The 23,841-nt window shown below is 42.6% G+C and overlaps 2 protein-coding genes across 11 annotated transcripts in view; one reads left to right on the top strand and one right to left on the bottom strand.

The window, feature by feature from the left end:
* The window catches only part of LOC119302936 (helicase protein MOM1-like), a 13,227-nt gene extending 8,559 nt beyond the window's left edge, over positions 1–4,668 (bottom strand). Inside the window, exons 1-5 of one of the 2 annotated variants that reach the window (XM_037579991.1) lie at positions 4,288–4,668; positions 2,808–3,446; positions 2,032–2,381; positions 1,130–1,429; positions 835–1,008 (exon numbers count right to left, since the gene is read on the bottom strand). In XM_037579991.1, the coding sequence (XP_037435888.1) occupies positions 835–1,008; positions 1,130–1,429; positions 2,032–2,381; positions 2,808–3,411 (1,428 nt within the window). In that variant the 5' untranslated portion in view covers positions 3,412–3,446; positions 4,288–4,668. The remainder of the gene's footprint in view (positions 1–834; positions 1,009–1,129; positions 1,430–2,031; positions 2,382–2,807; positions 3,447–4,287) is intronic. The other variant, XM_037579993.1, reaches the window with a different exon arrangement.
* A 481-nt stretch (positions 4,669–5,149) lies between these two features.
* LOC119302934 lies at positions 5,150–9,293 on the top strand. 9 transcript variants are annotated; one of them, XM_037579988.1, is made up of 5 exons: positions 5,150–5,537; positions 5,617–5,784; positions 8,212–8,263; positions 8,358–8,437; positions 8,902–9,291. In XM_037579988.1, the coding sequence occupies exons 1-5, from the start codon at positions 5,415–5,417 to the stop codon at positions 8,944–8,946; spliced, it is 468 nt and encodes a 155-aa protein (XP_037435885.1). In that variant the 5' UTR covers positions 5,150–5,414; the 3' UTR covers positions 8,947–9,291. The 9 variants fall into 9 exon arrangements, 4 of the variants coding, with proteins under 4 accessions (XP_037435885.1, XP_037435887.1, XP_037435884.1 ...); XR_005147796.1 differs by lacking the exon at positions 8,358–8,437 and having other exon boundaries at positions 5,617–7,554; positions 8,902–9,293; XR_005147795.1 differs by having other exon boundaries at positions 5,617–7,554; positions 8,358–9,293.
* Positions 9,294–23,841: the final 14,548 nt, after the last annotated feature.

Genomic DNA, 23,841 nt, shown 5'->3' with positions numbered 1-23,841 from the left:
CAGACCCTGAGAAGGGTCAGAGAATGCCTCCTTAAATCTAAAGGATTGAACATGTACTTCTTTCAGGATGAGCCATGGTCTAATAGGGGTTATTTTGCCAAAAAATTCTGTGTGTTCCTTTGTTTCCAGATATAAGCCAGCAGGCCATGACAAAGATGCCCAAAAATCTATTTTGAAAAACCAGCACTACGATGGTGCAGCATGTCTCCGATACCGTTTCTCTGCTGGTCCGCCGTACTGAATGCCAAGCTGTTCCAACAGCTGACATCAAACGGGCATCTGAAGGACAGATGGATGCTGGTTTTCTACTGTTCGTTGCTGCAAAGTACACAAGAGTTATCACTGGAGACAGTGAAGTGCCGCCGTGCTATAATTTCTTCGGTGTTTAAACGATCAAACTAAATCAATGTCTAGAAACTCCAATACTCAATGCTGCGGAATTCTTATGTGCATAACTGTACTAAAGTGAAACATCACTAGTCTTTCTGCAGCTCTTGATTTTGCGACTAGGAAAGTGATACCCAGATGTTATTACTAACAATTTGACAAAATGCACCAAAGAGCAATGACAGCTTGAAACTTCTCACCGTATGACAAGTTGATAACACTTGTGCATAACATTGACAAATAAGTAAAGGAAATCATCACTGCTTCAGTTACCAAAAATAAAATAATGCGTGCTTTCAGGAAATAAAAAATATTAATCCTTGCCAACTCTTTGGATACAAGTACTAGTAATGAATCACACATAACAGGCATTACTACATAAATAGGGCCAAAACTAAATAATGGAAGTAAGAGATTATCTGAGGAATGGTAACACAAAACGCTCACCTGGGAAAGGATAAGAACTCTCTGCCCTTTTTTCCAGATTTCTTGGAGCATTTTGTCAAGAAGCAGTAGCTTGCCACTTGCACTCACTCCAATATCTAGGATATCAGTTACTGGGTGTCCCTTGGTAAGTAATAAATGCAACGTTTTATCTACTAGATAAGGGTGGTCGCAGCACTGTTGCATGATAAGATCATTAAAGACAGTTAGCTATGCACAATGAGGGCCATTGAAGATTCCATCTAACTCCCTACTATGAAAAAAGGTGTCATGCATGCTCAGAATTTTAACAGCTAACCTTCCGGAGGGATACAAGAATGTTGCGAAGAGCACCAACACTGTCAGTTTTTGAATGTGATCGAAGCGCAGGCGAGTTTGAAAGTAAGGTATAACAGTACATTTCTAGCTGCACTCGTGAAAGGCGAGCAGGAACCCAATACTCCACAAATTTTGATGAATCCGCTTTCTGGCCCATTGCAACATGAAGTGCGAACTCTGAACAGTCATCAGTTGGCTCTGTAGCATCCATTGCAGGACTGCTTGAGCACAGATCAACAGTCATATGTGCCTGTACAGGACTTGATAATGTAACCAAGTCCTTCCATGCAGATGGTAGGATGATAAGAGAAAGAAAAGCTACATTGCAAATAACAAGCCAACATACTGAAGCAACAACAATGTTACAAAAAAAATCAAGCATATGCTTAATAGGAATTCAGGTAGCTAAAAGGGAACTATACAAAGTATCCCATCAGGTGAACAGTCTCCTGCATAAGTTGTACTTAAGTAAGAACCTCAAGACTTTATATGAGATAATTCAGGTGCAAATAAAGAATATTTTGATGTATTACTGAATATGTGTTCAGTTATTTACTTCTATTTTGCTACCCGAGACTTACGACCTATAAAGGATGAAGGAAAATAACAATGATACTTACAGTAATGCTTTGTAATAATTTAAGGTCAAGAGTTGTAATAATTTAAGCCCAAGAGGTGATATTGTGATCTAGGAGCAACGAAATAACATACTATTAATCTATTACCAGAATATGTTACTTAATTCTATTTTGCTACTCCAGGGTTAAGACCTACAAAGGATGAAGGCAGAGAGAACTGCTACTTACAGCAAGGCCTTGATTTCATAAAGAGTAGAATAAAGAAAACCGACAACTCAAAAGAATAGAAGATGGTTGAGCAAACCTCTGAAATGGGAGCAGATTTTTCAACATCATTTTTCAACCCATCTGTCTCCAATATCACCTTGGGAGCTTCACACTGGCCAGAAGTATAGCCTTCCCAAAATTTATTGACGACTTGACTTGAATATGCCTGTTTATCTTCTTCAGATTTTTCAACATCAGTTTTCAACCCATCTGTCTCCAATATCACCTTGGGAACTTCACACAGGCCAGAAGTATAGCCTTCCAAAAAATTATTGGCGACTTGACTTAAATGTGCCTGGTTATCTTCTTCATGTGCGCCACTTTCTTCATACCTCAAAACAGAGCCATTGTCTTCTGTGTGTACCTTGGAAGCATTTCCCTCATAGGCTTTGAAAGTAGCAGCAGGGAATACATCACCAAAGAAAAATAAAAGGGGAAGAAGGTATTAGGATAAAAAGAATTGATATGCCAAAATTTCGTTGATAACAAGCTATACAAGCCTATTAAAATGCTACATTAATTATTTCAACAAAAGTGCTTTGCACCGAACGCCTTGCATTGTTTTTAGAGCATTCAGCAAGCTAGTAACACTTCATCCTGACCAAATCAGTCACAAGAACACGTTAAGCTTTACGCCTTCAGCTATCTAAGATGAACTTACACAATATGCAGCAAAAAGCAAAGTCTTGGAGATGGCTATTTACAACAAACAGGCCAACCGTGATAATGAAACAGGCCAACTAAACTGTGACTGTCATCCCAGTTGATTGGAAAAGCAAAATATGAGCTCAAAGTCACAGGGAAATCAAGTACCAGGAGATTTTTCATATTCTTCAGAAGATGTCTTGAAGATATTTGTATAGCTCTGTGCGGTTAGCCTTTTCTGCTTCTTCAATGGCATAGTACCACTCTCGGAAGCATCATTCTTTGTTGAGTCATGTTCATCAATTTCTCTTTTTACGGCTTTGTCGGGAGTAGCCACTGGACTAGAAACTCCAGTTGCATCATTTGAAGCAGTAGAAGCTGAAACAGTACTTTTCTTTACTCTGTCGGATGTTCTTGGGGTACTAGCCTTCCTCATCGACCCTTTTAGCTTCCTTGCTGACGATTTCGGGGTACCAGGTGTGCTGGGGTTGCTTCTGCCCCTAATAGATTTCTGCGGAACCGGTGTAGAGGCAGAACTGGTGGTCAAAATGGGATTCTTTCCTTTTGTTTCTCGGTTCGACCTCCTGAGGTTTGGCTTCTGCTCATCGCTTGTTTCACGTGTGGACAAGCTTCTAGACTCCCTTCCACTGGCGGATGAGGTGGAGGTCGTTGCAGACTTGGGGTCTTTTGCACTGGTGGCGGCGCTGCCTTTCCTTGCACTGGTGCCCCCTGCCCCCTCATTGTTCGCCCCTCCTGACCGGGTATTGGCCATCTGCTTCCGAAGAATCAACGCACTAGGCAGGGCACCTAGAATAACGCAATCAGAAGCAGAGGGGGTCAGATATTTGGTCGAGGAGCATGGTATTAAACAGAGAAATTGTTTAATTTCGCGATGCGTAAGCAGTGCGACTTGGGTTGTTTTTGGTTAGGCTGTGGATTTTCTCAAAGCAGCTGTGGGAGATGTGCTGTGGAAAAGCTGTGCAGGCTGTGTGCTGTGAGAAAGCTGTAAAGCCATTTGACAAACTAGCTGTCTGCAATGTGGCTGTGGGGTAAATGCCTGAAATACCCGTAAAAGCTGAAACATTGGTTGCATGGTAGTACTACATAATTAGAGGTTGACTTAGTTTATAAATATAGCTATTAGACAAATTACCTAGTTAATTATTCAATGGAATTTTCGAGTCAATGCATATGAACGAGAATGAAAATTTTCCTATAAGTTTTGGATCATGGAATAGCTAATGAGAACACTAATACAAACATAATTGACTAATTATCTGGCTATGTTGATCATTATGGAATTTCAGCATGTCAAAGGAGTATTCTCATGGATCAATGCATCGGTTCGTTGAGCACACAGATGCAAATAGCAAACAACTCATCACAAAATTCTCTAGCAAGAAACCCAAATATTTTGCAGGACCTACCATTGACCAGCAACTAGACTACATGTCAATACCACAAGCCTTGACAACAACCAGAGGTGCACGGGGCCATCAAATAGCTAAGAAGCAAATCTAGCACTACCCAGGCCACGAAAACGGTTGTTGTGGTGCCCCCATTGACCATTGTACACCAGCAGCAACCCAGCACAGCAAGTACCCATGGTACAGGGGCATGTACAGCAAAAAAGTTGATTTTTTTTTACCTCACAGTCGAACTGCGACGGAGCCGTCCGTCGTGGTCGAGCCGGTGGGCACAGGGAGGCCGTGCGAAAGAAGAGAGACGGCGAAGGCGGTGCCGGGGTAGAGCTCCTGCGGCGGCCCGTCGTCTTGGTCGAGCTCCTGCGGCGGCCCGTCGTCTTGGTCGAGCTCCTGCGGCGGCCGGTCACTGTGGCCGAGGTGGACGGGGGCGGCCGCGGAGCGGAGGAGAGGAGGCCGGAGCGAATGGAGGTGGATGAGGGGGTGGAGGCGGCCGACGGCGGTCTTGCGGCTGCCCGCCGGCGGCGAGGTGGGGGCGCGCCGGTGGGCAGCTGCTGGACGGCGGACGAGAACCCTAGAAATGGGGACTGCGTCTGCGTTGACTCTTGCGTGGACGCTGGACGGGGACGGGGACTGCCGGACTGGGCACCGATTAGGATCTTCACAGTGGCAAACATGGGTAATTTCACCATAACTCTGGGGCCAAAGACGGGTGGCCAAATCGAGAAGCATTAGGGCTCCTTTGATTCAAAGAAATTTTATAGGATTTCCTATGTTGGTCCTTTGATTTATAGGATTGACCTTATAGGATTTTTTTCTATGAAATCTTTTGTACTGCATTTTATAGAAAATCTAACATTCAGTCCAACTTTTTTTACAATTCCTCTATTTTTCCTATGCAATCAAACACTCATTGCTAATTCTATAGAATTCAAATGAGCATGCCACTCCAACACTATACTTTTCATATCCCTAAGTTTTTAAAATCCTATGAATCAAAGAGGCCCTTAACGTGTGCAGATGGGGCGGTCGATGGCTAGAGACAAAAAGAGATCGCTGGGAGAAAAGAAAACGCGTCGTGAGCGGAGACAAAAGAGAGGGACAGAGTGCTCTCTTTTTCCTCCTCTCGCATCTCCTTGTTTCCACCCCGACTGGCGGCTAGGGTTTCCGTCGGCGCCGCCACAGCCGCCGCTACCATCCTTGCTCCGCCATCTATGGCCACCAGAGAAGGCGCCCTTCTGAGACCCGCTCTTGTTCAAACCTTCTCGTCTTGGCGTCAAGGCGTGCTATTCTGCCTATGTTTGCCACTGTGGCGGCGAGATGAGGGGGAGGAAGGGATGGCATCGAGGTGTCGATGGAGGCCCTAGCTCGAGGCGGCGAGATGCAGAGATGCGGGGTGGTGCGGATGGAGAGGCAGCTTCAGATCCGCGCGCAGCCGCCCGCACTCTCCTTCCTCTGCCGCCTTCCCTGTGGTCAGGTCAGTGCCGCCACCGCTGCTCCATGCCTCGTGCCGATCCAATTCGCCTCATATTCTTCGTGTGCGGTGGCTGGCGCAGCTCCGTCTTCTCCCCGCCCTCCATCCTCATGTGTTCAGCAGCAACCCTAGGAGGAGCTCGAGCCACATCGGTGAATGTTCTCTGCTAGGTTTGGTGCTACTACTCCGTCTTCGATCCCAACCATCTCGCACGTTCCCGAGATCGTCGTCTTCCTGGCCGGGACGCCTGGTGAGAGCCTCTCTCCATGCCCCAACTTCCTAAGCACATACGTATCTCCTAATGGTGAATCTTTGACTGAATTTGTTACACACGACGTTTACTGAAACTGTCATGGTCTGAAGAACAGCTTACTGAAATTGTTCTAGTCTGAAAAACAGTTATCTGAATCTGTTGAAGTCTGAAAGTGTTAGTGTGAGCTGTCTGCAACTGTTGTAATCTTGTAGACAGAGTAGGTCAGTTGATTCATCTCTTTTCAGCCTTAACAGAGAAGATGGTGATGATATCCGTTTGACTTAGCCCATTTTGCTTGTGTTTGAATAATCTCTGAACAAAATTCAGGTTCCAACAGTGGTAAATTAAATCTTGTTACTGCACATGATTTGTATTCAGGTTTTCTACATGACCCGTCGTAATATTATGATACATTCTGTTAAAACCTGGCAATGGTCTGAAACTGTTGTAGTCCTATAGAAAGTAAAAGTAGTTGGGTGGGAATAGTGTATTTATCAAAGCTAGTTGGACATCCCTGTTCTTGATTAAGATAATTCAGTTCGTCCATTCCATATGTTTGCCGCTAGTAGAAATTATGGAAGCTAAAAGGCCAAATCAAGCTCAGTCATCTCATTTTACCGCTAGTAGATTTCAGACTTTTATTATGTTGTGCGCACACACACATACAACACGTTCGGCACAGTCGCGGCGGCGGCACTGTCGGCTACTTATCTGTACTCCTCACCAGAGTTTGAAGTGGCAGAGTGAGCTCGTTAGCATGGCATGAGAAGTGGTATTTGATAAAATAAAGCATGTCAGATCATGTCACTCCTTAGTACTTGTATGGTTTATTCACGTGTGATGCTCCTCTTTGGCCATTTGGCTGAGTGAGTAGAACTAGACGAAGTAAGGGCCGCGTGAACTGCACGGCCATTTGTGCTGAAAATTAAGTGGGCGCTGGTTCAGCAAGCAACGACCCAATGTGTCAGTCTATTTCAGAAAGAAGAGGTCCTGTTGGTTCAGTAAGCAAAACACTCGAGAGGTCCCTGTCTATTCGAGAAAAAGGAAAGTGCAACAAAAATGTCAAACATCGCGTGCATGGACTGGATTAATCTTCTGGCCTGCATTCCAGCATTTACCTCAAATTTTGACCAGGATGTATGACTTTGTTAAACAGCAATGTCCAGATTGTGCAGCTTAGGTGTGCATCAGTTTTGTTTTCATCAGGCTTTACTTACTTCAATTTAGTTTCATTTTCGCATTACTTCTTTTCGACATGGGTTGGAGTGGGAGCTATGATATTCTCTTTTGACGATATACGACTATTTGAAAGAGTATAAGCAAATAATTATATTTAGTACAAATGCGATAGGGGACATGTGTTTGAACTTCCTCTGGTTTTGAGAGAGTTTAGCCACTCCATATATTTCCTCTCTGGCAAGTCATTTTGCCTATGATATATTGTATCCCTTTCTTTCTAACCTGAAAGTTAGCATGTCAATTTTAAATTAATTAGAGCTCATTTCTTCGCATGGTTCACTGATCCATACTTAAAAAATGAACTTCCATTTAGTTCATAATGTGTTCTTGGCTTCTTGATAACTGGAAATAAGTGTCCTATGTTTCTGCGTTTAATGCAGTTTCCCAATCGTAGATTTTACTGATGAAATAAATACGTCGAAAGGGGATTGGACATGTTACTGACTAAGGAGATAGCGCCAAACTTTTGTATTGATTATGTTGCTATTTTCATACTTCAGTCAAGTTCTTGCCTTATGTGATGGGCAGGTTAGTTTACACTTCCTGAATGCCTCCGTATTCTGTTATGGCACTATTAAAACTTCTATCCCATAGGGCACACAACATTCAGAGGGAAATTTGTCTGTTCTTAATACCTTGCTTGTCCATACGACTATTGGCTTTTGTTGCCTGTGTAGTATTTTTTTAAGTGTTTGTAAATCATATATATTCTGTAAATTGTATATTTTTTAATATTAAGGGACCCAATTTTTGCGTCTCCAATTGTAAAACTGACTCTCTCTCTGGAATTAGGAGATTAACTCATTATATGCACAATTTAACTTCTAAATTAATCTCCTTTTACATGTGGTTTAATTTCAAAATACACGCAGTGTAGATACGACTAAATATGTATTGCACACAATGGAAAATATTTGATATCATCGATTTCTTTGGATGGGGTTGACATTTGGGAGATGCTACACCATTGGTAATGACGACGCTTCAACAACTTACTTAGATTATTGTAATTTCCAAGCATTCAGTTATCCTTCCGTATATCATTCTGTACGTTTTGTGCCCGTTGACCAATTATTTGGCCTACAGGCCTACCGTGAGTGTCCCACACCTATTTAGTAGTGTCCCTTCTGCTTACATATTGCAAGCATAGTTCTTAACAGTCCACTTATTCTTGCTGAATGACAGGTTTGTAATTCATGGCATTTGGCGCATCTGCGCTTAAATTCTTGCTGGAATGGTAAACAACGATTCCATTTGGTACATAACTGAACTTGAACACCCATTATGCATCTGATTTCTCTACACTTCAATCATTCATGATTGCTGGGAAGATGAGTTTCATAATCTGCACAAGAAATATGAAAGAAAAGAAAGTCGGACTAGATGTCTCCACCCACGCCTCGACTATCGGGTTATTCTCTGTTCTTTCTTTCCTTGTCCTCTTCTCTCTTCTATAAATTCATCAAATTTGATTATTCTATTTAAGAACTAGATAAAATAGAAATATTCATGTATAGGACAATCATATGTCATGTTTGTCTTCATAGTGCAGGTGATGTAATGCACCATTTCACAAGTAAGAATGGGACAAAAGCTACTACGCGCGCTCAATAAATTTTATAGTTTTGGATAGAAAAGGGGGAGCTGCATAAGAATTAATTATAGGGCAGTTGTATGTGTGGATACAGACACGGAAGTAAGGAATGGTATATAAATGATATCATATAAATAAATTGGTGGGCAGAAGTTGGTCTGATTTTATGGGATTAATTAATCCTGTATGTGCTTGCCAATTTTGGTTAGTAAGTATCAGGTAGCAGCTATCTTTTCATAATCCTTCTTCCACTTCTTGATGCACCTATCTTTTGCTTTCAGGTTACCATTAACAAAATGAAGAAAACCAACAATTTATTTTTGTAGTAAACGGCAATACGATGTGAAGGTATTCAAGAGAATCTGGTCTTATTTTTCTGATCCCTATGGTCCCTGTGAAGCATCAACTATATCAGCATTTTGAAGCTTAGAATGGCTAATGCTGATTGTTTAGAGCTTAGTTATAATGATTTCTTGTGCATCATGTTATATTGTACAAGTGATTGCAACGGATTTATTTTCAGAGTTATTATTATTTACATGTATAAGTTTAGGGCTGACCTTTTATTTGTCTATGGCAACTACATATCTACATTGTTCCATGTATCAGCGCTTGTATGCACAAGCGTCAAACATATCAAAATCAGGAAAGTAAAAGGGGCGCTTTCCACCTGGCACCGCCTAGCTACCTCTCAGGAGGCCCGCTATTGCGGGCCCCAACCGCTAGTGATGACGGAGCAGGGGCACCCACCCCTCAACTAGTACTAGAAGAACGCTCGTGCGTTGCAACGAGGCCATATTAACTTTACGAGTTCAATATTAGTTATGTTAATATTATATTTAATATTCTCATACATATCAAGTGACATTGACGACATTTTTTACCATCAAATTCTCACTCACACACTCTCCCTTTCTCTTCCTCACTCTCTCCCCCTCTCCCTCCCTCTCTCTCTAACACACACACATATCCATCTTATTGGGTACGAGATCATAATCCATCTATTTCACACGCACACGCGCTAGTGCATAACAATATGGATTATGTGTATTATATTTGCCACCACAACTTATATTTTCCCGAGCCGCGTCGCTACAGAGCCGAGCTCCCGCCCGACCACCTCGCCGGCATCGAAGGGGAATGGATAAGGGTGACGCCCTGCCTCCCCTGCCCCCCATGGCCTCACTCCTCGACACCCCCTCCCAGATCCACTTCTTCTCCTCGCTCGCTCGATCCCGTCGATCTGGACGAAGTCAGACGCCATGGCCACCATGACCGACCCCATCCACATAGCCACTGCTCTCCCTGCAGGCTAGGAGCTTGTCGAGGAGCTCCGAACTCCTCCGCTACTTCGTCTGCGCCAACGAGATCAAGTCCAGCACTCTCGCATCGACGTCGCTGCCGTCTTCCTCAACCTTCGGCCACCGTAACATTGTCGTTCGATCCGCGTCGCCCCGAGCTCCCCTGTCTTCCCCTAGGGCGCCATTGACACCGTCGTGATCTCCTCTTGCCTTTTCCCATGTTTCCCCTCTCGTTTGCTCTCGTTAGGTATTTCGCCGTGGCCGACAACCGCCGTCCGCCATGGCCATTGCAGGGGTAGCCACCGAGCTCCTTAGATTGACCCCGTGGCACATGCCCGCTCCTATGCGCGCCCATGCCCGAGCCTGCTGCTTTTCTTCCGCACCCGCGGGGCCACTCCCTCTCCATGCCCACGCCTGTGCCACACCGCGTCGATCTCGCCCGCCACTGCCGTCGCGCTCGCCGCAGCCACCGCACCACTGTGACCCGCGCGGCGCACACCCTGGCCACGCGCCACACTCTCGCTAGCTGCGCTCGCCCCGTCTGCTGCCGCCTATCCCTTCGCTCGCCCCGCAGTCGCGCCCCTGCCTCGCGCCCCCTTCTGTCACGGCTATCTTCTGCCGGCCGCCCCCTCAGCCACGCCGGCCGCTTGCGTCGCCTGCTGCGTGCTGCTTCCTGCTGCTATGCACTACTCTACCGCTGGTACACTGTTGCGCCATGTCCTCGACACCGTCGTGGACAAACATGGCGGATGGATTGTCAATGGAGTACGAGGAGGTGGTGGCGGAGAAGGTGTGGAGAGGCAGGAGGTCTGGGGTGGCGTCAGCTGGCTGTGGTGGAGGTGTTTATGCGAGAAGGAGCCGAAGCGGAAAGAGAGGTCACAATTGGAAAGAATCGCAAAAAAAATCATAACCTGACGATCTCATTCCAAAAAATGCTAATATCGATGGAGGGTGATTTCCTTCTATAGGTGGAAAACATAGGAAATATTGGTTGTTATCAAGGAAAGGCAAAAATTTAGGAAAGTTACGATTTTGAACTGATTTCTATGCAAATGGGGTTTTATTGTTTGGTAACATGATATCAGTACCTATCTGTTTGTGACGTGTCTGGTTAGGAAAGTTTGCAAATGTTAAGAAACTATTTATTGGGAGGAAAGTTTGTGACGTGTCTGTTATTTGTTTCCTAAACAAATTTCACTAATGAGAGAAATCGATTGATTTAGATAAAGTAGGAAAGTTAGATTAAAATATATTATTTGTTTTCTGAAAATCTGTTATTTGTTTCCTAAGACAAATTGAACCAATAAAAGGAATCAATTGATTTGCATAATTTAAGAAAGTTAGATTCGTGATTTGTTATACGTTACGAAAGTTCTGATTGTAATAAAGAGTGGAGAGAAAAATAACCGATGGACCAAGGTGAGAGGGGGTGGTGGGAGGAGAGACAAAAAAACCAGCAAAAATAAACCGTGGAGACTATTCACCAACTGCTCTATTAGGAGTAGAGATATGTCCAGCCCATCAGAGGTAAGTCCTAAATTTGACACTGATACTCGTATTTTTGATTTATTTCAGATTTTTCGACGATGTTTGTTCAGTTGAAGGAGATATGCCATCGATTATGAGGCGTCTATGATGAATTCGTCAATATCAACATGCTATGTGTTTCAGTCTCTTGGAGATGCTGATAAGATGAATACGTGCGATTATATATAGGGTGAGTGCATGCTCACTCATATGTAAACAACTTCGATTACATTGTACTGAAAAATCTCTCTCCCTCTAAATTTAATAGAGGTAGGCCCTTTCATCCTCTATTAAGCCTATAATAAAATTTAAGTGACCCTTTAATAGATGTAGCATTACTCACATGCATCAAATCATCGAGGGCGCACGGCTTCTCCGTTTTCTTTGTGTCCGGTATTATGAAATAAGATCTACTTCAGGATTCCTATACTGACCGGAAGGACGGGCCGATCAGTGATTGGTCATGTTTGTTCGACCTAATCGATCTTCTCAAACGGTCCCTACACACCAAACTAATCAGCACTCCTGCCCATATATGGGTGGATATGCAAGGCCCGGGCGCGCCCACTATGTCAGCTCGACCCATCCCGGCTCACACGAACCCCATTCTGTCCCATATCCACACCCATTTCTCAAAAAAAATCACACCCAGGTCAAACCCTAGCTTCACTCTCTCACTTCTGCTCCGCTCACTGTCTCTTTCCCTTCCCTCTCCCCGCAATGTTTGGTAGTGGCGTCGGTGTCGGATCCGACAGCGAGGACGATCCCATCGACTGGGACGCCCTCGTTCGGGAGGCGGAGGCAAGTAACGATGAGCAGCTAGTCCTCCACATCGTGCTGTAGCGCTCATGAGTCGACAATGGCGGCAGCTCAGGCTCTGCCCTGTCCCTTGTCGATCGGTGTGGGAACGCGGACGCCAGCGTCGGCCCATCTTGCATCACATGCAGCTTCGTGTGCTCGGCCCACTCCACTCCGCTCGCTCGACGCCCTCCTACCCCTCCGTGGTTGTTCCTCATGGACATCTGTGGGTGCTCATCCCCGCGACGCCGGCACCATAGAAGTGGATGCTCGAATTGGAGGCACACGCCGTCCACCGCGAGAGGCGGCGGGCTAGCTAGGGAGAGGGTGTCGGAGGCGACCGCATCTTCCTCCCGCCAACACATGTGGATTGTAGGCAGCGCCCAATGCGGGGAGCAACTCCTTATGACCGTCTTCCATCGCTCGTTGATGAGGGCTGAGACGGATGCCCACCGCCTCCGACAGAAGAACGCCAAGGCGCTCCGGCTCAGCATCGAGCAGTCGGACCATCAAGCGAAGGAGAAGGCAGCGACGGCAGTGAAAGTTGTCCAGCTGGCGAAGTAGCACAACTGCGCCATCCGGAGGATGGGCGTCTACATCTCATCCTCCTCCGACAACTCTGACATCACAGACTGGCTCCGACGACCCCCTCCAGCCGTCGACGCCTACACGAGGGTTACATCCCCTCCGATGACAACAAGGGGAAAGGACCGGTGAGGAAGTGGCGAAATTCATTGGCCCTCTCCATCTCCGTTTACATATCTAGCAATTTTAGTTTAAATATCTATTCATTTTGCAAGCTGAATTGTGATGTTTAAACTAAGTATTTTGGTCCAGATTAACTGCCTATTTGTTCTATGTTCCGAAATTTCGTGGGTGTGGATATTTGAGGATTGACCCGTCACTATCTACGGACACGCGCAGGCGCGTCTGCGGACGTATTTGAGGTCAGATTAGCTATGTCTTGTTGTAGACGCTTTTCTAAAATTATTTTGAGTAATTGAGTTGATTTGATTGTACATGTTGCGGGTGTTTTCTTTATTTTTTGATGGATTAGCTGAGTTGTATAATCCAGGATTGCTCACAACCCTTTTAGAGCATCCCTAATCAATCTCTTATAATTTAGAGAAACAAATGGCCTCCTACTTTTTAGAGAAATGTATTTTCTCATCTAAAAAAGTGTGGTTTCTAGCCGATCCTTATTAGACTTAACTCACTACAGAAAATAAACACAAATTAGTTTATTTTTGGGTCAGTGAGTTAAACTTCACTACTCAATTATTTTATTAAATGACATTTTAGTCACATGCTTTACTAGTTCTTCGCTAAGAGAACTGATCCAAAGAAAAATTATACACTTCAATAGAAACACCACTTCCTTAACTGCTCCTACTAGTCTGGTCAATGATTTCTTCATCTCTTCATTGTCTACATTGTTGCTTTTCTCTATTGGCTTCTCGAGCTTGCAGACTTCTTTCTTCTCTGCCACCTCAAATTTGGACATTGTGTCCTCTCTAGTCTCATCTCTGGCAACTAGTGCACCAATATCTAGTAGATATCTCGCTATCAATAGGTCAATGTACTCTTCTTCCCAATACCAAAAAAATTCATCCTTCTCACATACAATTTTTGTTGGGGAACGCAGTAATTTCAAAAATTCCTACGCACACGCAAGATCATGGTGATGCATAGCAACGAGAGGGGAAGAGTGTTGTCCACGTACCCTCGTAGACCGCAAGCGGAAGCGTTATGACAACGCGGTTGATGTAGTCGTATGTCTTCACGATCGACCGATCTTAGTACCGAAAGTACGGCACCTCCACGATCTGCACACGTTCGGCTCGGTGACGTCCCACGAACTCACGATTCAGCAGAGTGTCGAGGGACACCTTCGTCAGCACGAGGCGCGATGACGATGATGATGATGCTACCGGAACAGGGCTTCGCCTAAGCACCGCTATGATATTGATGACCCACAAGTATAGGGGATCTATCATAGTCCTTTCGATAAGTAAGAGTGTCGAACCCAACAAGGAGCAGAAGGAAATGATAAGCGGTTTCCAGCAAGGTATTCTCTGCAAGTACTGAAATAAGGGGTAACAGATAGTTTTGTGATAGGATAATTTGTAACGAGCAACAAGTAACAAAAGTAAATAAGGTGCAGCAAGGTGGCCCAATCCTTTTTGTAGCAAAGGACAAGCCTGGTCAAACTCTTATATGATGTAAAGCACTCCCGAGGACACATGGGAATATCGTCAAGCTAGTTTTCATCACGCTCATATGATTCGCGTTCGGTACTTTGATAATTTGGTATGTGGGTGGACCGGTGCTTGGGTGCTGCCCTTACTTGGACAAGCATCCTACTTATGATTAACCTCTATTGCAAGCATCGGCAAATACAACAAAAGTATTAAGGTAAACCTAACCATAGCATGAAACATATGGATCCAAATCAGCCCCTTACAAAGAAACGCATAAACTAGGGTTTAAGCTTCTGTCACTCTAGCAACCCATCATCTACTTATTACTTCCCAATGCCTTCCTCTAGGCCCAAATAATGGTGAAGTGTCATATAGTCGACGTTCACATAACACCACTAGAGGAGAGACAACATACATCTCATCAAAATATCGAACGAATACCAAATTCACATGACTACTAATAGCAAGACTTCTCACATGTCCTCAGGAACAAAAGTAACTACTCACAAAGCATAAACATGTTCATAATCAGAGGGGTGTTAATGTGCATATAGGATCTGAACATATGATCTTGCACCAATTAAACCAACTAGCATCAACTACAAGGAGTAATTAACACTACCAGCAACCTACTAGCACCAATCCCGGACTTGGGAGACAAGAATTGGATACAAGAGATGAACTAGGGTTTTGAGATGAGATGGTGCTGATGAAGATGTTGATGGAGATTGCCCTCTCCCGATGAGAGGAGCGTTGGTGATGACGATGGCGATGATTTCCCCCTCCGAGAGGGAAGTTTCCCAGGCAGAACAGCCCTGCCAGAATCCTAGATTGGCTCCGCCAAGGTTCCGCCTCGTGGCAGCGGAGTTTCGTCCGAGAAGATGGCTTATGATTATTTTCCCATCGAAAGAGTCCATATAGCAGAAGATGGTCATCGGAGGGCCACCAGGGGGCCCACAAGGTAGGGGGCACCCAGGGGGGTAGGGCGCGCCCCCACCCTCGTGGGCAGGGTGTGGCCCCCTGGTGAAGTTCTTGCGCTCAATGTTTTTTATATATTTGGAAAACATCATCTGTGAAGTTTCAGGACTTTTGGAGCTGTGCAGAATAGGTCTCTAATATTTGCTCCTTTTCGAGCCAGAATCCTAGCTACCGGCATTCTCCCTCTTTATGTAAACCTTGTAAAATAAGAGAGAATAGGCATAAGTATTGTGATATAATGATTAATAACATCCCATAATGCAATAAATATTGATATAAAAGCATGATGCAAAATGGATGTACCAACTCCCCCAAGCTTAGACCTCGCTTGTCCTCAAGCGAAAAGCCGAAATCGAAAAATATGTCCACATGTTTAGAGATGAAGGTGTCGATAAAAATAAAATACGGACATGAGGGCATCATGATCATTCTTAGAACAACAACTTACATAATTCTTGTCATATGATTTCTTATGCTAGAGTAATAATTCAATCACAATATCAAGTAGGAATCGTAAACTTCATTGAAAACTAACAAACTATAATCTCAGTCATTGAGGCAATTGGAATTTATCATAACATAGGAAAGAGTCAATGTATAAGAGCTTTTCAGCAAGTCCACATACTCAACTATCATATAGTCTTTCACAATTGCTGACACTCACACAATACTTATGGGTATGGAGTTTTAATCGGACACAGAGAAAGATAGGGGCTTATAGTTTTGCCTCCCAACGTTTTACCTCAAGGGTAATGTCAACAGTAATAGTTCATGAAAACCCACATCCAATTAGCCATATATACCAGGATCTTTCCAACATATTGTGCTTGCCAAAGGATAATATGTAAAAAGGAAGGGTGAAGATCACCTTGACTCTTTTGCAGTATAGGAGATAAAACTAAAAGATATGCCCTTCGCAGAGGGAAGCAGAGGTTGTCATGCGCTTTTATGATTGGATGCACAAAATCCTAATGCGAAAGAACGTCACTTTATATTGCCACTTGTGATATGGACCTTTATTATGCAGCCTGTCGCTTTTATTACTTCCGTATCACACGATCGTATAAAGCTTATTCCTTCCACACCCATCAATCATACATATTTAAAGAGCAATTTTTATTGCTTGCATCGATGACTACTTACTTGATGGAGCTTACTCAATCCATAGGTAGGTATGGTGGACTCTCATGGCAAAACTGGTTTAAGGGTGTTTGGAAGCACAAGTAGTATTTCTACTTGGTGCAAGGAATTTGGCTAGCATGAGGGAGAAAGGCAAGCTCAACATGTCGGAGGATCCAAGACAATATAATTTATCTCAGATGTAAGAAAACATAACCCATTACGTTGTCTTCCTTGTCCAATGTCAACTCTTTAGCATGTCATATTTTAATGGGTGCTCACAATCATAAAAGATGTCCAAGATAGTATATTTATATGTGAAGACCCCTCTTTCTTTATTACTTCCTATTAATTGCAACGATGACCAAAACTATGTTTGTCAACCCTCAATAACTTTTATTCATCATACTCTTTCTATGTGAGCTCATTACTCTCCATAAGAGTCACATGATCTCTTTGTTTCTTTTTATTTCTTTCTCTTTTCTTTTATTCCTTTAGGATCATGGCAAAATAATCAAGACCTTGACTCAACACTAATCTTTATTATATAGCTCATGGACTCGATTACATAGAAGGATAATAAAGCAAAGCTCACAACTAGATCATACTAAGAACTTTTATTCTACTAGATCAAGATATTATCAAAAGGATCAAACTAAGAAAAACGGTAAAGATAAAAGTGATGGTGATACGATACCGGGGCACTCCCCCAAGCTTGACAGTTGCCAAGTGGAGTGCCCATACCAGATACTCAATTCTTCTTTGTTGGAGGAGATGGTGGGGTTGTTGATTATGGATAGTCGCACATCGAGCGTAGGAGGTCTTCTAGCTTGCGGATAATGCCCTTGAGTGCGATGATATGCTCCTTCAACAAAATATTTTCACGTGTGAGATACTTATTTTGTATACGAGCCAACTCAATCATCTTGAAAGCTTCGATTTCTGTTGGGGTAAGAAGATTGTGATCCAGTTGAAGGGTGTCCTCTGTTGCTGGAACTTGGTCCTCCATGGCCTTCTTGATCCCTTCATCCTTGTTGATATCCATAGGTTCTTCTCTCTTCAGCTCTATCTTAATTAGCAAAGCATCATTTCCCTCATGGTTGGAGGAGGAGGGAGACGACATAGTGCCTGGCCTTGAGAACCCTGACAGAAAACAGCTCGAAACAAAGACAGGAGATTTTTGCGTGATACGGGAGTCAAAACCCCCAGGAGGTTATATAATGAATTTTTACCAACCAAAATATGTGTCCTGTAAGAAAACGGAGTCCGGAGAGCACACGAGGTGCCCACGAGGCAGGGGGGCACGCCCAGGGGGTAGGGCGCGCCCTCCACCCTCGTGGAGCCCTCGTATCCTTTCCGGACTGCTGCTTGTTTTTCTATTTTTCTACATATTCCAAAACGGACAAATATTGCCTTAAAAACTGTTTTGGAGTCGGTTTACTTATCGTACCGCATACCTATTCCTTTTCGGAGTCTGAAATGTTCCGGAAAGTGTCCCTTATGTATTCCTCCGGGGTTACGGTTTCAATAACATTGGTTTCAACATTTATAGGATTACCTGAGATATAGTGTTTGATTGTTTGACCGTTCACCACCTTCGGATTTGTGCCCTCGAAGTTGTTGATTTTTATGGCACCAGAACGATAGACCTCCTCGATAACGTAAGGGCCTTCCCATTTAGAGAGAAGTTTTCCTGCAAAAAATCTTAAACAAGAGTTGTATAGCAATACATAATCACCTACGTTAAACTCACGCTTTTGTATCCTTTTGTCATGCCATCTTTTAACTTTTTCTTTAAACAACTTCGCATTTTCGTAGGCTTGGGTTCTCCATTCATCAAGTGAGCTAATATCAAATAACCTCTTCTCACCGGCAAGTTTAAAATCATAATTAAGTTCTTTAATAGCCCAATAAGCCTTGTGTTCTAGTTCGAGAGGTAAGTGACATGCTTTGCCATAGACCATTTTATACGGAGACATACTCATAGGATTTTTATATGCAGTTCTATAGGCCCATAATGCATCATCAAGTTTCTTGGACCAATTCTTTCTGGACCTATTAACAGTCTTTTGCAAAATTAATTTGAGTTCTCTATTACTCAATTCTACTTGACCACTAGACTGAGGGTGATAAGGAGATGCAATTCTATGATTAACATCATACTTAGCAAGCATTTTACGAAAAGCACCATAAATAAAATGTGAACCACCATTAGTCATTAAATATCTAGGGACTCCAAACCTTGGAAAATAACTTCTTTAAGCATTTTAATAGAAGTGTTATGATCAACACTACTAGTTGGAATAGCTTCTACCCACTTAGTAACGTAATCAACAGGAACTAAAATATGTGTATAACCATTAGAGGAAGGAAAAGGTCCCATATAGTCAAAGCCCCAAACATCAAATGGTTCAATAACAAGTGAATAATTCATAGGCATTTCTTGACGTCTACTAATATTACCAATTCTTTGACATTCATCACAAGATAAGACAAACTTACAGGCATCCTTGAAGAGAGTAGGCCAATAAAAACCAGATTGCAGTACCTTATGTGCAGTTCTATCTCCAGCATGGTGTCCTCCATAAGCTTCGGAGTGACACTTGCGTAGGATCTGTTCATGCTCATGGTCAGGTACACAACGTCTAATAACACCATCTACTCCTTCTTTATAAAGATGTGGGTCATCCCAAATGTAATGCCTCAAATCATAAAAGAACTTTTTCTTTTGCTGGTATGTGAAACTAGGTGGTATAAACTTAGCAACAATGTAATTAGCATAATCAGCATACCATGGAGCAGTATGAGAAGTATTTATGACATTTAATTGTTCATCTGGAGAGCTATCATCAATAGGTAGTGGGTCATCAAGCACATTTTCTAACCTAGACAAGTTGTCTGCAACGGGGTTCTCAGCTCCTTTTCTATCAACAATATGCAAATCAAATTCTTGTAGCAAGAGAACCCATCTAATAAGTCTAGGTTTATCATCTTTCTTTTCCATAAGATATTTAATAGCAGCATGATCAGTGTGAATAGTTACTTTAGAATCAACAATATAAGGTCTAAACTTATCACAAGCAAATACAACCGCTAAGAATTATTTTTCAGTGGTAGCATAATTTCTTTGAGCATTGTCTAGAGTTTTACTAGCATATTGGATAACATTTAGTTTCTTATCAACTCTTTGTCCTAGAACAACACCTACAACATAATCACTAGCATCACACATAATTTCAAAGGGTAAATCCCAATCAGGTGGCTGAACAATAGGTGCAGAGATCAATGCTTTCTTAAGTATTTCAAATGCTTCTACACAATCATCATCAATGACAAATGGTATATCTTTTTGTAATAAATTAGTTAGAGGTCGAGAGATTTTTGAGAAGTCCTTGATGAACCTCCTATAAGAACCGGCATGACCAAGAAAACTTCTTATACCTTTGATGTCCTTGGGACATGGCATCTTTTCAATAGCATCAACCTTGGCTTTATCAACTTCAATACCTCTTTCAGAAACTTTATGCCCCAAGACAATACCGTCATTAACCATAAAGTGGCACTTTTCCCAATTCAAGACAAGATTAGTTTCTTCACATCTCTGCAAAACTCGATCAAGGTTGCTCAAGAAATCATCAAAAGAAGATCCATAGACGGAAAAGTCATCCATGAAAACCTCACAAATCTTTTCACAGAAGTCAGAGAATATAGCCATCATGCATCTTTGAAAGGTAGCAGGTGCATTACATAAACCAAAAGGCATACGTCTATAAGCAAAAGTACCAAAAGGGCATGTAAAAGTAGTCTTTGATTGATCTTTGCCTGACACAGGTATTTGAGAGAAACCAGAATAACCATCTCGAAAGCAAAAATGTGTATGTTTGGATAATCTTTCTAGCATTTGATCGATAAAAGGTAAGGGGTAATGATCTTTTTTAGTAGCCTTATTTAATTTGTGGAAGTTGATTACCATCCTATAACCAGTAATAATTCTTTGAGGGATCAATTCTTCTTTATCTTTAGGAACAATAGTAATACCTCCCTTCTTAGGGACACAATGTACAAGACTTACCCACTTGCTATCAGCAACGGGATAAATTATACCTGCCTCAAGGAGCTTTAGTATCTCCTTTCTTACCACTTCTTTCATTTTAGGATTCAGACGGCATTGATGATCACGAACTGGTTTAGCATCTTCTTCCAAATTAATTTTATGTTGACATAGAGTGGTACTAATGCCCTTAAGATCATCAAGAGTATACCCAATAGCAGCACGATGCTTCTTCAGAGTTTTCAATAATCTCTCTTCTTCATGTTCTGAAAGGTTAGCGCTAATAATAACAGGGTATATCCTTTTCTCATCAAGATAAGCATATTTAAGAGTATCAGGTAATGGTTTAAGCTCAAACACGGGATCACCCTTAGGTGGAGGAGGATCCCCTAGGATTTCAACAAGTAAATTGTTTTTAAGAACAAGTTCCTGTTTAAAGAATACTTTATCTAATTCCCTTCTTTCATTCATAAACATATCATTTTCATGGTTTAGAAAATATTGTGCTAAAGGATCACTAGGAGGTACGACAATAGAAGCAAGACCAATAATTTCATCCTTACTAGGTAATTCATCTTCACGGTGTTGTCTACTAAATTTAGAAAAATTAAATTCATGAGTCATATCATCTAAACCGATAGTAACGACATCCCTTTTGCAATCTATGGTAGCATTAACAGTATTTAAGAAGGGTCTACCAAATATAATGGGACAAAAACTATCTTGTGGGGAACCAAGAACAAGAAAATCAGCAGGATATTTAGTTTTCCCACACAAGACTTCAACATCTCTAACAATTCCCATTGGTGAAATAGTATCTCTATTGGCAAGTTTAATTGTGACATCAATTTCTTCTAACTCAATAGGTGCAATGTCATGCATACTTTGTATAAGTCAATAGGTATTGCACTAGCACTAGAACCCATATCACATAAGCCATGATAGCAATGATCTCCTATTTTAAAAAAAATAACAGGCATGCCTACCATAGGTCTAGGTTTATCTGTATCACAGGGTTTAGCAATTCTAGCAGTTTCATTACAGAAATAAATAACATGCCCATCTATATTATCAGACAAGAGATCTTTAACAATAGCAATTTTAGGTTCAACTTTAACTTGCCCAGGAGGTGTATATGTTTTAATATTTCTTTTACAAACCACAGTTGAAGCTTTATCATGATGCTTTATCCTAACAGAGAAAGGTGGTTTCTCAACATAAGAAGTAGGAACAATAGGATCATTATAAGTAATAGTCTTTTCTTCAATTTTAATAGGTGCAACTACTTTTACTTCTATGGGAGGATGATATTTAAACCACTTCTCCTTGGGGAGATCAACATAAGCAGTAAAATATTCACAAAAAGAAGCTACTATCTCAGAGTCAAGTCCATATTTAGTGCTAAATTTACGAAAAATATCGGTATCCATAAAAGATTTAACACAATCAAAACTAGGTGTCATACCTGAAGGAAATATGTCCTAGAGGCAATAATAAAGTTATTATTTATTTCCTTATATCATGATAAATGTTTATTATTCATGCTAGAATTGTATTAACCGGAAACATAATACATGTGTGAATACATAGACAAACAGTATGTCACTAGTATGCCTCTACTTGACTAGCTCGTTGAATCAAGATGGTTAAGTTTCCTAGCCATAGACATGAGTTGTCATTTGATTAACGGGATCACATCATTAGAGAATGATGTGATTGACTTGACCCATTCCGTTAGCATAGAACTTGATCGTTTAGTTTGTTGCTATTGCTTTCTTCATGACTTATACATGTTCCTATGACTATGAAATTATGCAACTCCCATTTACCGGAGGAACACTTTGTGTGCTACCAAACGTCACAACGTATCTGGGTGATTATAAAGGTGCTCTACAGGTGTCTCCGAAGGTACTTGTTGGGTTGGCGTATTTCAAGATTAGGATTTGTCACTCCGATTGTCGGAGAGGTATCTCTGGGCCCACTCGGTAATACACATCACTCAAAGCCTTGCAATCATTGCAACTAATGAGTTAATTGCGAAATGATGTATTACAGAACGAGTAAAGAGACTTGTCGATAACGAGATTGAACTAGGTATTGAGATACCGACGATCGAATCTTGGGCAAGTAACATACCGATGACAAAGGGAATAACGTATGTTGTTATGCGGTTTGACTGATAAAGATCTTCATAAAATATGTAGGAGCCAATATGAGCATCCAGGTTTCGCTATTGGTTATTGACCGGAGACGTGTCTCGGTCATGTCTACATAGTTCTCGAACCCGTAGGGTCCGCACGCTTAAAGTTCGATGACGATTATATTATGAGTTTATGTGTTTTCATGTACCGAAGGAGTTTGGAGTCCCGGATGAGATCGGGGACATGACGATGAGTCTCAAAATGGTCGAGACGTAAAGATCGATATATTGGACGACTATATTTGGACATCGGAAAGGTTCCGAGTGATTCGGGTATTTTCGGGAGTACCGGGGAGTTACGGGAATTCGTATTGGGCCTTAATGGGCCATACGGGAAAGGAGAGAAAGGCCTCAAAGGGTGGCCGCACCCCTCCCCATGAGCTGGTCCGAATTGGACTAGGGAGGGGGGCGCCCCCTTCCTTCCTTCTCCTTTTCCCTTCCCTTTCCTTCTCTCCTACTCCTACTACTTGGAAGGGATCCTAGTTCTACTAGGAAAGGGGGAATCCTACTCCCGGTGGGAGTAGGACTCCCCTAGGGCGCGCCATAGAGAGGGCCGGCCCCTCCCCTCCTACACTCCTTTATATATGTGGCCAAGAGGCACCCCATAGACACAACAATTGATCTCTTGATCTCTTAGCCGTGTGCGGTGCCCCCCTCCACCATAATCCACCTCGATCATATCGTAGCAGTGCTTAGGCGAAGCCCTGCGTCGGTAGAACATCATCATTGTCACCACATCGTCATGCTGACGAAACTCTCCCTCAACACTCGGCTGGATCGGAGTTCGAGGGACGTCATCGAGTTGAACGTGTGCAGAACTCGGAGGTGCCGTGCGTTCGGTACTTGATCGGTCAGATCGTGAAGACATACGACTACATCAACCGCGTTGTGCTAACACTTCCGCTTTCGGTCTACGAGGGTACATAGACAACACTCTCCCCTCTCGTTGCTATGCATCACCATGATCTTGCGTGTGCGTAGGATTTTTTTTTGAAATTACTACGTTCCCCAACAGTGGCATCCGAGCCTGGTTTTATGCGTTGATG

This window comes from Triticum dicoccoides, chromosome 5A, assembly GCF_002162155.2.
Source record: "Triticum dicoccoides isolate Atlit2015 ecotype Zavitan chromosome 5A, WEW_v2.0, whole genome shotgun sequence".
In the NCBI taxonomy this organism is placed as follows: Eukaryota; Viridiplantae; Streptophyta; class Magnoliopsida; order Poales; family Poaceae; genus Triticum; species Triticum dicoccoides.
This window is presented reverse-complemented; position numbering and strand designations above follow the sequence as displayed.